Raw genomic sequence first — 16274 nt, forward strand, 5'->3', positions numbered from 1 at the left:
TTTGTGGGAATGCCAACGTGCTGTTGTGATAAACATACGGTATATAACTCGGTAGAGAGGGAATCTTATGCAGACGCCACAGGTTCAAAGCCAAGGTTTATCATTATGTCGGATCTAATCGTGTGTTGTTTTGCAACTATTTCATTTTCATGACCGAGGTCAGTGTTTGTCAATTGTTTTCACCACAAAATATATATGTGTAATATAGGTTGCAAGTGTTTCCTTTAATGACCAAAGTGTCTGGTGGTTTTGAACCTTTTCAATACAAGGCCAATTACAGGTTATTTATACATACAGTTTATAAGCTACATCGAACCACAATAATTATCAAAACCAATTCATTTGAAAAAAAAGGTAATAGTTCTTGAATAGAAAAAAAGGTTTGAACAGTTGTTGAACAGCAATTTTCGTTTGTTTTTTTGCTAAAAATCGTTGACGATTTCAAAGATAGAATCACCGAGCTGGGCTTAAATTATTTAAATTTATTTTACTGTCAAATGGCCATCCGATTACAGTCTGATGATAATTTGGTTGTGTTTTAAATTAAAAGAATTTAGCTCTGATTCTATCTGACGTAAAATCAATTAATCTGTTAAATACGCCGTAAAAGATGTCACTGGTGTAAGCACAATAATAAAAGGCAAAATGATTCGGCTTCCAACCAAGTTTATGTAAATCTTCCAACGTGGGGTTATTTGTTTATTGACTGACTGACGCAAGTCGCAATTTATTTGTAATTTGATTCTGTTTGCATTTTTTGTCTAGATGTGGACGTAGTATTTCAAATGGCATGTGAATATACTGGTTAATATTTTCGTCGGTGTAATTGGACAATGGGTTCACCCTCAGCCTTGCCAGCAACCTCCAGAAGCAGAAGCAAGAACTGGATTGCATTGACTGTGACAAACCTCACAATTACTTTCGCCACCGTTTACCTGCTCAACTGCCTAGTCTGTTACGCCATAAAGAAGAAGCGTACAAAGCACTACTACAAACGTTGGAAGGTAACCAACGAAGAGCTTTGTCTGATATCAACGTGCTTTGTTTTGGTGAGGAGTTTAGTGGAGCATGTGGGACTTATTGCGTTGACGGACAGCATGTGTGTGGCATACAAAGTAACTTACACCGTCACTTATCATTTGAGCATGATACCGTTATACCTGTTGCTGTGGAAAAGGCAACGCAAGCTTTACCGACAAAAATCTATTAAACACCTGATTTCCCATTGCAGCAACTTAGTAAGTTCAAGTGTTTTTTCTCTTTACGCCGTTTTCTCCCTGGCGTCGGCGTGTTTTTATTTGTACATGTTCAAAATCAAGCAGTCCCCCAAAGGATGCGTACACGACCCGGTGATGTTTCACAGCGATCTAGAGTCCTCTCCAACCGGATCGTTGGGGAAGTCACGGCTCATCGCAAGCGTCGCTATCTTCTTTTCGATTGGCATCCCCTTTTTTCAAATCATCTTTCTTCTGCTTTTCCTCAATCCCCTGATGCGACAATATAACATCAAAACATTCTGCTTTCACATAAAAACCTACCGGAAGACCTCCCGCGTAATCCTGAAAGTAATGAAAAGATGCACACTCTGTACATTCGTGTGCGTCTTCTCGGACCTACTGCTCTTTGGATGTTACTCCCTCGCCTACAATGACGTAATATCTGTAAACACGTGGTCGTTACTGGTCAACTTTAATGGAGCAATGCATAATGTCGTCGTGATTCTCTCCTTCAAGCATCGAAAGCGAATCTTGTTGCCTTGGTTAAGGAATTCCAAGGAAAAAGAGGAGTCGGTGAGAATGAGGAATTTGGTGAACTCGAACAGTGCGGTTTACAAAGGCGCCGGTGCGAGTCACGAGAAACAAGAAGTCATCCCACCAACTTCACTTTAAAAAGGAATGACAACAAACTTTCTGTGGCCACGATCTTCACGAGAAACATAACGAGATAGATTTGCAGCACGTTTCATTTTACCTTAATGTTGTTGTTGCACGTAAGTGTTGACTATAGGGATGCTGTCTGATTTTGTTGGATAAGAGCAACGAAACCTCGAGTAAACGATTGGTCATTGACAAGACGCGCATTAAATATGCATAAATTTGTGTTTTTCATGTCATAGCGCTCTGGCGGCAATAAAATTACCACTACACCCCTGGGAATAGCCACGTAAAATGAGACATAACAAGTTACATAAACGAGTACATCGCAACAAGTGGGTGTGACAGAAAAACATCGATGACCAAGGGTTAATTTTGTCTTTTTCACACGATATACACTTGTCACTGCCAAATCCTGACACAAACGCGGTCAAGGTTAGCGATGTTCGATGCGCGGAATCAGTTGTGACAACGTGATGCCCATTTAGTCATACCTACAATTTATAAACTGTCGCCTCATATTGATTCATTGTTATTCTTGAATTTCCTCGCTGTTTAATATCATTTCGCTGTCTCAATAGTTGGACAACATCACAAAGCCATGATGGGCGACTGAATCGATAACCTATGTGATATATTTTCCATTTTTACTTATGCATATTTGAAGTTCATTCGGGTTCAAGTTTCCTTGCTGAAAATATAAATGATTTTTGATTCGACAAAAATAGTAAATTTACGTTTTTTCCATTCGTAGAAATGTTCCACGTGTTCATCCACACTGTGTTTGTGATAAAAAATTGAAAACCAACAAAATGTTCAGGTGAAAAAACTTAACTTTACTAAGGAGTTGGCTAGTTTGTAATGGAAAGCCTAAGCTAATATGCTATATAGACGTTTTATACACTGCCGTGTACATCATTAGTGCTAGGTCTTATCCAGCAAACGTCTGCTTCAACATGAGTAGCATATTAGCTTTACTAATAAAAAGTATGGACTATTGCTCGATTTCTTCGTCAAAGTCATTTGGTAAATGGGTTAGTTGGGGTCAGCCGACTATTCCACGCTAAACAAGCCAGCATTACAGGACACAATGTAGATTGAGCTCTGTGATCGGCGTCATGTTGCAACGGAGGTCTGTGGGCGCGACATGCTCCATTTGCTTGACAAGCTGGTTGTCCTGTTACCCTTTTAGCGCACCAAGTGAATGCCGAAAGTGCACTTGCATAACAATGCTGACAAGGGTGCAAGCTATCGGTATACATCATCTCCGATCGGTGGCATAACCTGCATTCTGTTTAACATCTTGTCAAACGCAAATGGACTTGATCTCGTAGATACGTGAAACAAATCAATAACAATGCCTGACATATACACAGGAAAAGCTTTGCGCAACCTGTAAACTAATTATCAGGAAACAGATAACGGCGCAATTCTTATTTGGAGTTGTGTACAATAAGTTGAATATAAACACACTCTGGCTTGGCACGAATAGTAGAAAAGGCACAAGTTTCAGACTATGTTACTGTTTTCATTTTTTCTAATGCGACGAAAATAGTTTACTTTCAAATGCAATGAAAATGGTTTACTTTTAAATGCAATGAAAATGGTTTACTTTTAAATGCAATGAAAATGGTTTACTTTTAAATGCAATGAAAATGGTTTACTTTTAAATGCAATGAAAATAGTTTCCTTTTAAATGCAATGAAAATGGTTTACTTTTAAATGCAATGAAAATAGTTTCCTTTTAAATGCAATGAAAATGGTTTACTTTTAAATGCAATGAAAATGGTTTACTTTTAAATGCAATGAAAATAGTTTCCTTTTAAATGCAATGAAAATGGTTTACTTTTAAATGCAATGAAAATAGTTTCCTTTTAAATGCAATGAAAATGGTTTACTTTTAAATGCAATGAAAATGGTTTACTTTTAAATGCAATGAAAATGGTTTACTTTTAAATGCAATGAAAATAGTTTCCTTTTAAATGCAATGAAAATGGTTTACTTTTAAATGCAATGAAAATAGTTTCCTTTTAAATGCAATGAAAATGGTTTACTTTGAAATGCAATGAAAATGGTTTACTTTTAAATGCAATGAAAATGGTTTACTTTTAAATGCAATGAAAATAGTTTCCTTTTAAATGCAATGAAAATGGTTTACTTTTAAATGCAATGAAAATGGTTTACTTTTAAATGCAATGAAAATAGTTTCCTTTTAAATGCAATGAAAATAGTTTCCTTTTAAATGCAATGAAAATGGTTTACTTTTAAATGCAATGAAAATGGTTTACTTTTAAATGCAATGAAAATGGTTTACTTTTAAATGCAATGAAAATAGTTTCCTTTTAAATGCAATGAAAATGGTTTACTTTTAAATGCAATGAAAATGGTTTACTTTTAAATGCAATGAAAATGGTTTACTTTTAAATGCAATGAAAATGGTTTACTTTTATAACCAACATTCATGAATAAAAGAAGAAAACGCATCGCGAAACAAAAAAAAACATTTTTCTTCTGCAAAATATCACAAACTGATTTCAATACCTGATAGACAACAGATCAAGGCACGACGATTCACAAGACGCAATACTTTCAACAATAAAATGTAACGGTAAAACTCCACCAATAGAAAGGCATTGTTGAGGTCATCTGTACTGTACAACATTCAATCTCGTCAAATACATGCAATATTTCAAAAATAAAAAAAAAATATGTGTGCATATTTTTAAATGCAAGCAATATAGTGGAACATATGAAAAAGGTCTGACAAAAGGAATTCACTTCGTAACGTCTTCAAATAAAAGCCAGTGCATAGGTGACCGCAGTAAAGCCGGATACTTGGAATAATAGGACGAACTTTTCCCTTGCATATTTCGATCATTTTTTTGGTGCGCACCTGAAAAAATAATATCTGTGAGTTAATTTCCCACGAAAATACGTTTTTTGTTCTGTTGTTAACAAATCAAAATTAACTGTGGCCTGCTGGGTGACATAGTTCAATTGCAATAGAACTGGCGCAAGTTGAGGAAAGCACTGGACCTGTACAAATTTTACCAAACATTTAATTACACACGCTAATTTCCCATATCCGTGACTCAAGATCAACAATGCGATACAAGATCACCATTAACATTTATTATTCATCACTGACTCCATTAATTAGGTACACGTGAACGACTTTCACGTTTCAAGTGTTTTCATACAAACTCGGTCATGCATCAAAACGACGGCGCCCGTGTAATACGACCACAGTTGCGCTGCATACCAAGATTATGTGGTGCCGAAAATGAAATGCCATTAATTTTAATTTAAAGGGATGGTTCGCACGCCGCTTTCACATGGTTTCTTACTTTATTTAATGTTACTTACGATCTACTGAAAAGAGCACAAAGGTTAAACATTGCATCATTCCAAACAACATATTTCCCAATTCATCGCCGGGTTTGGGGTTTCACATTTTTCTATGTTTAATTAATGTTATACTGTCATTCCGCTCCATGCTAAAACCCTTTCTATGGCAACTCACACTCATTCTACCCCTTGTAGGCGCAAACGTGGGGATGCGCAATTGCGTTAGAGCTTCTTCCCGTCCTCAATTTGACATTCAAATTGGCTTCAACAGCATTATCCTCCTACGATAGGCCCAATTTTGGGATTAAGTTCAATAAATAATCACGGGCTTGGCACTTGAGGAAAGATTGCCTTACGTAAGTTACTGACTGCCAGACAAACGACGACATGTAATATTGCAGCGACAAATTAACTGCAGCGAGTTTTTTTGGAATTGTTAAACGTTGTTTTCACCATTGCATAAAATACAAAATATTTATGATGGGTTGGATTCTAGCTTTACATTTACTTCATCAAAAAGCGACAACTCCGCACATAATGAAAGAAGCACTATGCAACATTTCTATACTGCTGTCAGTGCGAAACTTGGCTATGCAGTTATTGTGTTATCTGTAGATACTGCACACACAAATGCCCCATGGGCGGTTCTATTGTTGTTATTGGCGGGCGAGCAAATTTCTTAAATTTGCAACAGGAGACAAAGTAAAAATAATTTACAAAAACTCTCCTAATATTTTTTGGTTAGAATTTCTTTTTTATTCCTAGACTAATATTTGTTAAGTTTAGTATCTTTTTATTATCTATTTTTCCGTTTTTCACCAGTTTCTAGATATGGGTAGAGCGCGAAAACCTGTGCGAAATATCTGAATGAATATTGCGCACAGAAAACCTTTGGGAATCAAAATGCAGAGCAACAACACAAAATGTGTACGTATATCACTAGTGACAATAATGATGCAGAAATATAAGCGAAAGGAAATATATATATCGAAAAAAACTGAAAGACAAAGGACTTAGATTTGCTCTCAGATAACATGTTTTAAGAGTTGGACGTAATTGAATTTGCAGGAATATTAATATCTTGGTAAATAATGTGTTTTGGTCTGGTTGTGTTACTATTTCTTACACACGATTTAAAATCTTCAGCTTAATAAACGTAAAAAAAACGTACTTAAAGTTTCGGACGACGAACCACCTTTCATTCAGATCCCGGCCAGGTTGTGAATATCGACTCTGTTTAATTTTGCGTTTTTCCTTGGGGACGGAACGTTCCATTATCTGTGGGTAACAACCAAGGTTAATTTTAAGCTGGGCTCGCCCGTTACTACAACCAATAAACATTTCAAGGAGAACAATAAGATAATATTGACTATTTACAAAGAGATAAATAACGCAATGCGATCAATGGATTTTTTTGCAGAACTCGTTGTAAGTCAATTACGTATGTAAGGTTGAACAAATTTTTACGTATGTAAGGTTGGCTAATTTTAACAAGTGTACCAATCAATCCAAGGCTAAAATTAAACCGAACTTTGCCTCTTCTGGTGACATATCGGGAAAATACTTTGCATGCCCAAAAGTGTCTTCAGGGTTTATATTTGTCGCGTAAACGTAGTTGGTGGAGGACCAAGATTAAAAGATTACAATTTGAGTATCATTGTATACGAACAATCGGCAGTTTTAAAGACATTGCTAGGAAATTAAACACCTACCCATGTAATAAACCGTTGTAACATTTTAACGAAGCGTGTTACTGACAATTTTACACGCTTTTTAATATACACAAGGTATATCGATTATGCGTCATGCAGAGAGGGAAAACAGAAACAGTCCTGCAAGAATTTTGGCATCTTTTCTTACCAGGACTATTCTCGCCCACTGCCTCTGCCACTCCCATCTCGTCTCAGCTATGACGTTGAACGTGTGACCGAACATTGCGATGAGAACGTTGATGAGAAGGATTGTACCGAGCACCATGTACAGGACAAACAGAGTCTGAACAAGAAGTAGCAACAAAATCTTACGAGAAGTTTCTGATTAAGTTGGTACGTTGGTCTCCGGCCTATGAACACTTGGAATATGATTCACCCACACTTCACTCTTCTAATCATACAGCAAAAAAATAATTTTTGTTTCAACATTTCATAGGAACATGTAACTCACTGTCTTGTACAATTTTAGGACATACAATATAGCCCATGATTGTTGATACGATCAAAATGTTTGCAAATTAACTTTTTATCAGCTATATGCTGGACAATATTGTTTGTTCTAAAAAAAACAAGATTAGACTCATCATCGCGGCAAACTATTAAAATTTTTTAGTGCTAAATATTAATAGGCCTAATGGTATAATCGGTTTACGTTTGAAGTAAATGAAGTACAATCAAACAAAACATTTATCTGCTCTGGCTATCTGTTTTAGCCAAAACTCTCCGTCTCCCTTAAGCGGTTGTCTAAAGCCCGAGTACACAGACACCAGGTGGCGCTTACCTTCGCAGCTTCCGAGTTGTTAGCGGTGTCAAAATCGGCGTAAAGATCTCCGAATTCACCCAGGGTGATTATGAACATTCCAACAATGGAAAGACCAGGATGAGAGAAAAGTTCATGGTGAACTCCACGAAATATCACGAACATCGCTGGACAAGGAGGTGAAAAAGTTTTATCACAAATGTGGAAAAGTGCTGAAAACACCAACCTTGCCTTAAAAAACTGCGCACCCTTTAAAATTAACTATTTCAAACTATGCAGTTGGTTGCACATTACCACAACAAAAACACATGTTATTATTTATACTTTATCGACATACAAACCATATTTCGTTTAATTCCACTAATAAATAACATGTTTAGATTTTACGTGGGCAAAAGACAAACAGTTTACCACAAAACATGCGAAAAAACTTCGCATCGAGCAAGATCAGACGATATCTAGGTGGAAATATTTACCTTGAGAGAAGCCAGCCACAAATATCGAGTAAATCACTAAAAAGCGAAGAAGATCGCCCGTAATCATGTTGTAAATCGCAATAATGAAAGGTCCCACGATTTTGAATCCCCTGAAAGCATGTTATAATTTGAAAACAGCGAAAATGGACAAAATATGGATCTATTTTATAGGCCGACAAAAAAGGGGTATTTCTTTATTTATTTTCAAAAACAATGAATATCAAACAAGGTTGTGACGTCATAAACAGTTTAGAGAAGATATTTTATACAAACGTACCGACAGTAGAAGAGACAGTGGGGTATACAGGTGCATATTGCCAAGGTCAAGAAAACCGTCTCCGCCTCCACCGAGCACGTCAATCTGCACGGAAGCAAGGAAAGTATGAAGATCAATGAAATATAGAAACTCGAATTCATCGGTGCCGTGTACATCATGGAGAGGAACGGGAAAATCCCCTGTCGTGAGAAAGATTGTTTTTTATTTTTCAAGAGAGAAACTTTTTTGAAAACTTACGTTTTTTTGAGTCCTGTTTTTATTCTTAAAAAACGTACATTTACCAATTCACAATATATGACTAACAAAGAGTTACCGAAAAACGAGGTAAAAGATGTTTTGTTATATGTTTTAGGTTCTCGTTAGCATTTGCTTACCTCTTTGTATATGTCGTACACAAGGACTATTATATAAGCGATCGCCATGACATAAACGAATATTTCCAGAGCAAATCGAGCAATTTGTTCACTGTCAGTAGCTTTGAGGAGGTAACACGAATCCGCTAAACTTGTAACGTTTGTGGAGTTGTTGGTCACATAAACCTGTTTTCAATGTAAATACGTTGGAAACACAACATACCGGTGCGCTACAAACAGAGGGTTATGTAAATAGGTTTCACCTATATATACACTAGGCCTAAATATACACTTGTTCGATCTATATCAGATCACGTTAGTGCTTTTTGGTGACTGGTGATGGCATTAACAGCTTGGCTCTTTTGCTTTTTAATATTTTGTTTAACGCTCAAAAAATAGAAATGACAAAATAAATTATTACCCCAAACTAACCGATCATCAATCACAAAATTAGCTCCAAACTAATTTTCCATACCGGCGCGGGTTGCATGATAATGGCTGCAATAAAGGCCACGAGGAAGACGAAGAACGCAAAGCCATTGAGATAAAATTTAAGTTTTCCGTATTGCTTCCACTTCTCGTGGAGGAGTTGGAAGAGCATCCCATCCAACATCTCAAGATGAGCTCGGGATTTGTGGTTGAGGATGATGCTTAAGGCGCTGTCTGTGTTGATGTCTCCGCTATCAGGATCGATCTACGGGGAGGAATGTGTTATGACAATAACACTGACATATCACTGTGCTTTCTGATATTAAAGCCAATATGCTGGCTGCAGTAAAGGTTAAGTGGTGTTGTTTATTTGAATAAGTTCCTTAACGGTCGCTTACGTGTGGTGGCGCATTGTTATCGCTCATTTCAAAGGAAAAAAATATCAAAACCTTACAGTGTCGACGTCAGCCAGAGGGTATTTGGCGCACGTGACCGATCCGAACTCCCATTCCACTTCCCGTTTCAACTCCAGAATGTAATCCAACATCTCTTTGTTTGCAAGTTTTGCAGCTAAGGTGAGGGGAGTAAGCCTTTGTCTGTTGCGATGGATCAAAAAAATTATTTGATCAATTTCCGATCGAAATAGAAATGTTTTATTTTTTTAAATTGTGAACACGCAGGAAAGTTTGAAGAAGTTGGAACACATCATACCTGTTCCTTTTCTCCAGTATCTCTCTACCCACATGTACAATATTTCCATCAACGACTTTCTTGTGTCTGTAAGCCAACTGGAACATTTCCTACCAACGTGAAAAAAATAACTACAAGCAGCCATCTTTGAACGGTTTAGGCAGTTGGATCATTTTTAGTAAATTTTTTTATAATGCAAAAATATAACGAAATTTATCTTTTCAGTCAGAACTTTTCTATATTTCAATGCCACATTTCTAATGAAAGCAATTTAGTTAAATTGTAAACATATATCTAGGGTCATTCTAAACTGGACCATTGCAACGTCCCGTTTTGTGTTGTAAGTTTGGTACTTTTAGACTACCTTGTTATTGTGTATGACCATGAGGTGGAGTACATTATTGCCGTTTATATCTTCCGCCGCTAAATCAGCGCCGTTTTCAAGCAAGAGTCGAAATGCACCGATTTCATCTGCACATGCAGCAAATGACAGTGGGTATTCCCCCCAGTAGAGAAGCCTGTATAGCATGGTTGGTTAACTGCAGTTCGTATAAATTTCAACAGCGATTCAGCTGAACCATGAAAATATATTCGAGGTCACAAGTCTTTGCGTTTAACAAAGCTAGACGGGACCAACTTAACACAAAAAACAACATCGGTCTTCTGGAATATTCTGAGATAGATTTGGCGTCCGTTGACCAAAACTTGTCGTCACAAACCCAGTACCCTACAAAATATTCCAAATGCTTCGCGTAGGCATGATCTGTTAAGCCCACAAAAATATTTAAATTACATGCGCTTTAGCGTGGATTATGACGTAACAATCCGCGCCCTAGCGTAACAAAGACCCGTCTCAATAACAAAGATGCTGTTGTGAGTCATTGTCCGAAATTCGTTCTATTGTCGATTGTTGGTATGGCAAGGCGTGTATGACAACCCTGTAGGAATTGTCACAGATTCTGCGATAGAATCCCTCAGAAAAACTGTTTTTCACAGTTTGCCAAAACGATGTCTACGAAGTAATGTTAAGACACACATTCTGAAGCCACAGTTTGGTAAAATTATTGACAAACAACAATTTTAAAACACAAATCACAAATGCAATAAAAACGCAGAGAGATGGAAAAACGCTGAAAAACTTTAATCAACGCCCATTGTCAACCGACCCCTCTGCAGAACACAACAAACATGTTAGCAATGTCCCATAAATGGTTTTAAGTGGAGCATCACTGTACTTTTTAGGTGCAAATTAGAAAATGTTTTTTTCTTACCCTTGATAGTTTGTCTTTACACTGACATCCACAATCTCAGAGTCCTCTGTATCGCTGCGGACATTTTTTTGATCAGCGGTTGAAAAAAAACTTCCGCAACACCGTTCTTGGATAATAGAAGGCTTCACTTCTGGCAGCTGTTTGCATAAAGTTTCAACGATAAATATTAATGCCAAAAATACAACATTTTAGTGATATTTAATTGTTTGTAAAGTCATAAATTAAGAGAAGACAAAACAAAGAGTGCATTTATTTGAAAGCTAATGACTTCCTGTTCTTTGTTATGTTTTGTATGATATCATGTACAATTGGTGCAGATGTAATTATCACACTACGACACAACTACTCACCACATCCTGTTTTTTTAATATGAATTGCAGCATCTCCATGTCTTGGTTTGCAATTGCCATGTGAATGCAGTTTTCACCATAATATTCATCTCCTTGGTAGATGTCAAGTACTGCAAGTTATTGATGACATATTAAAATTATAAATTATCAAAAACTTTGAGAAAAAGTGTTGGTTTTACACTGCACTGTTACATTAAACACAAATGCCATTCCAATGAACAACAATGTTTGAACTTGTTTAATGACACTCCAAATCAAACAGACACAAACACAGATCATTTTTAAAACAGGTTTGAAGCTTACGCAGATTGGGATAGACGTTGATCATTTCCTTGGCGAGAAAGTTGTGGAGTTGACTGTTGTTGAGAAAACAAACGTGCAATGCAGTTTCACCGAGTGGCCCTCGTTTGTCCACATCCCAACAACAAAAACGTGAACCTTCGCCTAAAATTCAATTGCAAGTCTTTTATATTAAATGTATGAAAATATAAAATGCAATGTAATTTTCAGTGTCACTATGTACGCTTTGGTTTCGCATAGCAGGTAGAAAATAAAACCAATTTAAAAAAGTTACCATAAGTATGAAATCACACAAAATCAACTTGGGTTTGCCAAACCTTCGAGTGAAACCCAGACATGTCTTGTAATCTTAGCATCAATACAAGGGAACGTGATGGCTGATTTAATGGCAGGAAGTCATTAATTAAAAGACTGTGAAGGGCAACAATTCCATCAGAAGCTTGACTTATCTCTCATATTTATGATCTATTTAAATTTTAAATAAAATAAAAATAACTCTGGACTTTTTACCAAAACATATTTTAGAACTGTACAAAGACAGGAAAACTGTGTGAGATGCTATGGGCTTATTAATACAGGACATATAAATAAATGTATCAAAATCATTGTATGCAGACTTCTACACAACACACATTTGTTTATTTTACATTGGTCAATTATAAGATATATGTTGCTCGGTATAACCTTGTATTAGAAACTAGGTAAACAAAAATTAGTCATGATAGTAATTTGCATGAATCACAGCAAAGGCCAAGGTTGTTCTTTAATTTACGAATATTGTTTTAAATAATTAAACTTTCAAGATATTTTGTTGGTCAAAAAACTGAAAAAACAACAGAAAATTAAATACTGTATATATTTGTATTTTAATATATTTCTAAAAAGCAATCCAGAACTATATAAGGCTTATAAAAGTTGCATAAGGAACAATAATGAAAAACAGGAATTATATTTTACCTTTATATAAAAAACCTTGCCCCAAACTGGAGTTTTTTGATTGTCGTACAAAATTTCTTCTTTCAATCATATCTTTGTGAGGGACATGTTTTCCATTTCCATTATTGTACAAGAACCCATCCAGTTTTTCCCTGTTAATCAACTTCATGGTTGAAACCATAATAAATGTCCTGACTCTTAGTAGCAAAACATACTTTGCAAAATTTTAAATGAAATGATTTAGTTTCAAAATGATAATTTTTTTTAATTTTTCTTGACATAATTTTTTGTATTTAATCCCCAAGAATAAAATAACACTATGAAAAAGTCCTTTGCTAGTTAATTATTAAAATGTTTTATGTTACGCAGTGATACACAACAAGATCATTTTTTGCATAATATATTTCAGCTTTGAAAGAGAAAAACCTTTGTTTTTATATATTAATGCAATGCATTTGGACAGGTTTCCAACATAAATCTTTATCTTTTTAAGTAGGAATATTCTGCAATATATTTGGGGAAACAAAATTAGATGTTAAAGATAAAATATTAAACATATTGAGATGTCATTAACATCTTAAAGTCTCCAGACAAAATGGCTATTTTACCTTATGACATCCCTAAAATGATCAATGTTTTTAGTTTTGAAAGCCTTTGCAGCCTCATCGACCAAATCTCCTTTCCCGTTCGTTGAAACGCTAGTGGGCGGTTGCACAAGCTAATCAAAATAAAAGCTTGTGGAATTTATTAAATCTTGTTTTTTTGCATATAGCCAACACAAATGTATCACATGCACCACTCACTTGAAAAATTTTGTGTGTTCCATGAGCCTGCATCTTGATGTTGGTGCTTGCCTCCATGCTCTCAACCGCTTGGGGCATAACTCTTACTAAAACGTGACCCATTTTAGCAAAGGTAGGGACACCAAACAACAACGACACCACGTAACACTGCAGGAACCGATGAGTAATGACACGCTTCGTTTATTGTCGCATGTTTATGAGTAGCAACGCAAGTCTTTTTACCGATCCTCTAGGGTACACAGTTTTTGCATATTGCTGAATTTTTTTATACGATGTCTATTATAGACCGTAAAGAAAGTTATTTACACTTAAATTACTTCAGTTGCAGTTGATTTTGCACTTTAACAGGGTACTAAATGACATTTTACTAATTTTAAAATACTTTACGTGAGATTTTGTTTAATTATGTTCATAAATTACTTGTTAGTTGAAAATAAAATTATTTTACTTTTATCGTTAATTTTTGCAAGTGTTGTTATAGGTGTATGTTTAATGCGTTTTTAGATAGATTTTAATAGATTTTTGGCTTACTTTATAATATTTTTCCATCTTCCAACGAAATCATAGCAAACAATTATTCGTGCAAACGTTGGTCTTATCGGATTGGAAAGTCCCAGCAAGGAACAAAATAAATCAACGAATTTGAAACGTTGTGTCTCGCGTGTTGCTTGGTATTAAGAAATTTATTCGTTCTCAATCTCAAGTTGTCTGACTGAACGATGGCAAAGCATCATCCCGATTTGATTTTTTGTCGAAAACAGCCTGGAGTTGGTAAGGCTTAGTTCAGAGTTACTTGCAAATTGCAACTAAACCACAACTTCAATTTTATTAAAGCAAAGACCATATCTTATTGTTTGTGTAGGCCTACAGTAACACTACAAACCTTTGGTTTATATATATGCAGCACTAATGTATATTGTCAAAAGTTTAGTCCAATTGGTATGCAGAAACACTGACAAATCTTTTTTTGTTTTCAGCTATCGGAAGATTATGTGAAAAATGTAAGTGCTTTCATGTTGACTGTGTTTCTGTTGTTATACTACTTTGCGAAACCAAAAGATTTTATAGTTGTTGTAATGTGTTTGTATTCACAGGCGATGGAAAGTGTGTGATTTGTGACTCGTATGTGCGGCCGTGTACCCTCGTTCGAATCTGCGATGAGTGTAATTATGGATCATATCAAGGTCGTTGTGTGATTTGTGGTGGGCCAGGTGTATCAGATGCTTACTACTGCAAGGAATGTACAATGCAGGAAAAAGATGTGAGAACCTAATTAATTGCAATTGAAACTTTGTTTTGTGAATTAAGACTGTTAGGGGGATTTATGTTAAATATTGTTTGATGTGTACATATCGTTGGCTTTCTTGGCAATCCTTATGTTTTAAAACATGCTCGTCATGCAACATAATGAAGATAATAGTTTATCTTGCGCCAATCAAGTAGACTTTAAAAAATCAATCATCCAAAAGTGTAACCATCCATATATCATAAATATGTAAAACACATATATTTCCAGAAACTTCATGCGTTCTCCTTCGTATAAATGAGTAGTTCAATCATACTGTTTATACTGGGCAGTGAAATTATTTGGGTAATCAAATAATTATTTTTGATGCAGACAAAACAAATAGTCACTAGCTGCAGATAGATGTTTGTTGAACCCCATGTTGGTAAACAAATGATGAACTTATTTTATTTATTTACAGAGGGATGGTTGTCCAAAAATTGTGAACCTTGGGAGTGCCAAAACTGACTTGTTCTATGAAAGAAAGAAATACGGTTTCAAGAAAAGATGATATTGGCTATGAATGTTGTACATACACTTGCTACAATCATCTCCTGTTTTGAGGATCCATTCATGAATATGGAACACCTTTGTCCGAAGTCCAATGCTCCATTGTTTTCAGTAAACGTTTGCAAAACAATAAAAAAAATGACCCTACTTTGTCAATGTGCAGAAAGGAAAGTTTTTTATGTGAAGTTTCAGTCGTCTATGAACTGTATTTATTTGAAAAGAAAACACGTTTCGCATAATACCAATTTTGGTCGTTCATAACCAAAAGAACAATATTTCTTGCAACAAATGAAAGCTTTTATTGGTGTAATAAGGAAAAAGATTGTCGAGTTTGAGATTTCATAAATTTACAAATACCCTCATGCAAATACTTTTTTAAAAAAATTTACGGATAGTGAAGGGGTTGCTGTGGACGAAGACCCGACATCAAGCTTCTGACAACATGTTGGCAGCAGGTCCCGACACCGATGGTCTGTTCTTGGAGCGAAGTTCGGTCTGAGACCGTAACAGAGATCTGGGACCGAACATCTGTTTATTTGTGGAAAGAGTCGCAAATATATAGGAAGATATCAAAGTCGAAGCAGAAACAAAGAGATAATTGCTGCGATTACACGATAAAGGAGGCTTAAAAGAAGTAGCGCAAGTTGAAAGATGTAATCGCGAGCGAGATAACTAGCGAAGGCTCCAGAAAAACGGGATGTAAATGTAAATTAATAGAAAAAAGTTTCAAAAGACCAAGTTTAAACAAAATTATGAGAATTATGACAAGCCAAATTCCCCACAATAGAAATACAATTTCAAAAACTTTTTTATAGTCACGACTTTGTTTAGTCATTACTTCATCCGTTGTGAAGCGGTGGTCTCCATAACAATAAGTCGCTAATTTTGCTGAGTAATGTA

The 16274-nt window shown here is 35.7% G+C and overlaps 2 protein-coding genes across 3 annotated transcripts; one reads left to right on the forward strand and one right to left on the reverse strand.

Annotated features, from left to right (window-relative positions):
* Positions 1-4159: 4159 nt before the first annotated feature.
* Positions 4160-13733, reverse strand: LOC145911096 (transient receptor potential cation channel subfamily V member 6-like). 2 transcript variants are annotated; one of them, XM_082998344.1, is made up of 17 exons: positions 13580-13733; positions 13385-13494; positions 12798-12928; positions 11844-11984; positions 11541-11650; positions 11191-11327; positions 10284-10437; positions 9941-10029; positions 9684-9825; positions 9276-9494; positions 8822-8986; positions 8448-8626; positions 8171-8280; positions 7716-7861; positions 7083-7217; positions 6394-6500; positions 4160-4767 (listed from the first exon to the last, which is right to left on the reverse strand). In XM_082998344.1, the coding sequence occupies exons 1-17, from the start codon at positions 13679-13681 to the stop codon at positions 4749-4751; spliced, it is 2196 nt and encodes a 731-aa protein (XP_082854470.1). In that variant the 5' UTR covers positions 13682-13733; the 3' UTR covers positions 4160-4748. The 2 variants fall into 2 exon arrangements, with proteins under 2 accessions (XP_082854470.1, XP_082854471.1); XM_082998345.1 differs by having other exon boundaries at positions 13385-13510; positions 13580-13709.
* A 479-nt stretch (positions 13734-14212) lies between these two features.
* Positions 14213-15514, forward strand: LOC145910972 (PHD finger-like domain-containing protein 5A). Its single transcript, XM_082998201.1, has 4 exons — positions 14213-14350; positions 14557-14580; positions 14674-14840; positions 15286-15514. The coding sequence occupies exons 1-4, from the start codon at positions 14299-14301 to the stop codon at positions 15373-15375; spliced, it is 333 nt and encodes a 110-aa protein (XP_082854327.1). The 5' UTR covers positions 14213-14298; the 3' UTR covers positions 15376-15514.
* Positions 15515-16274: the final 760 nt, after the last annotated feature.

Source organism: Ascidia mentula, chromosome 8, assembly GCF_947561715.1.
Source record: "Ascidia mentula chromosome 8, kaAscMent1.1, whole genome shotgun sequence".
Taxonomy (NCBI): domain Eukaryota; kingdom Metazoa; phylum Chordata; class Ascidiacea; order Phlebobranchia; family Ascidiidae; genus Ascidia; species Ascidia mentula.

Coding starts and splice junctions, on each gene's coding strand:
- LOC145910972 (XM_082998201.1), top strand. CDS start 14,299: ATGGCAAAGCATCATCCCGATTTGATTTTTTGTCGAAAACAGCCTGGA. Junction 14,351..14,556: donor TCGAAAACAGCCTGGAGTTG/GTAAGGCTTAGT, acceptor TTTTGTTTTCAG/CTATCGGAAGATTATGTGAA. Junction 14,581..14,673: donor CGGAAGATTATGTGAAAAAT/GTAAGTGCTTTC, acceptor TTGTATTCACAG/GCGATGGAAAGTGTGTGATT.
- LOC145911096 (XM_082998344.1), bottom strand. CDS start 13,681: ATGGGTCACGTTTTAGTAAGAGTTATGCCCCAAGCGGTTGAGAGCATG. Junction 9,826..9,940: donor ATACTGGAGAAAAGGAACAG/GTATGATGTGTT, acceptor CCATCGCAACAG/ACAAAGGCTTACTCCCCTCA. Junction 8,281..8,447: donor CACTGTCTCTTCTACTGTCG/GTACGTTTGTAT, acceptor ACATGCTTTCAG/GGGATTCAAAATCGTGGGAC.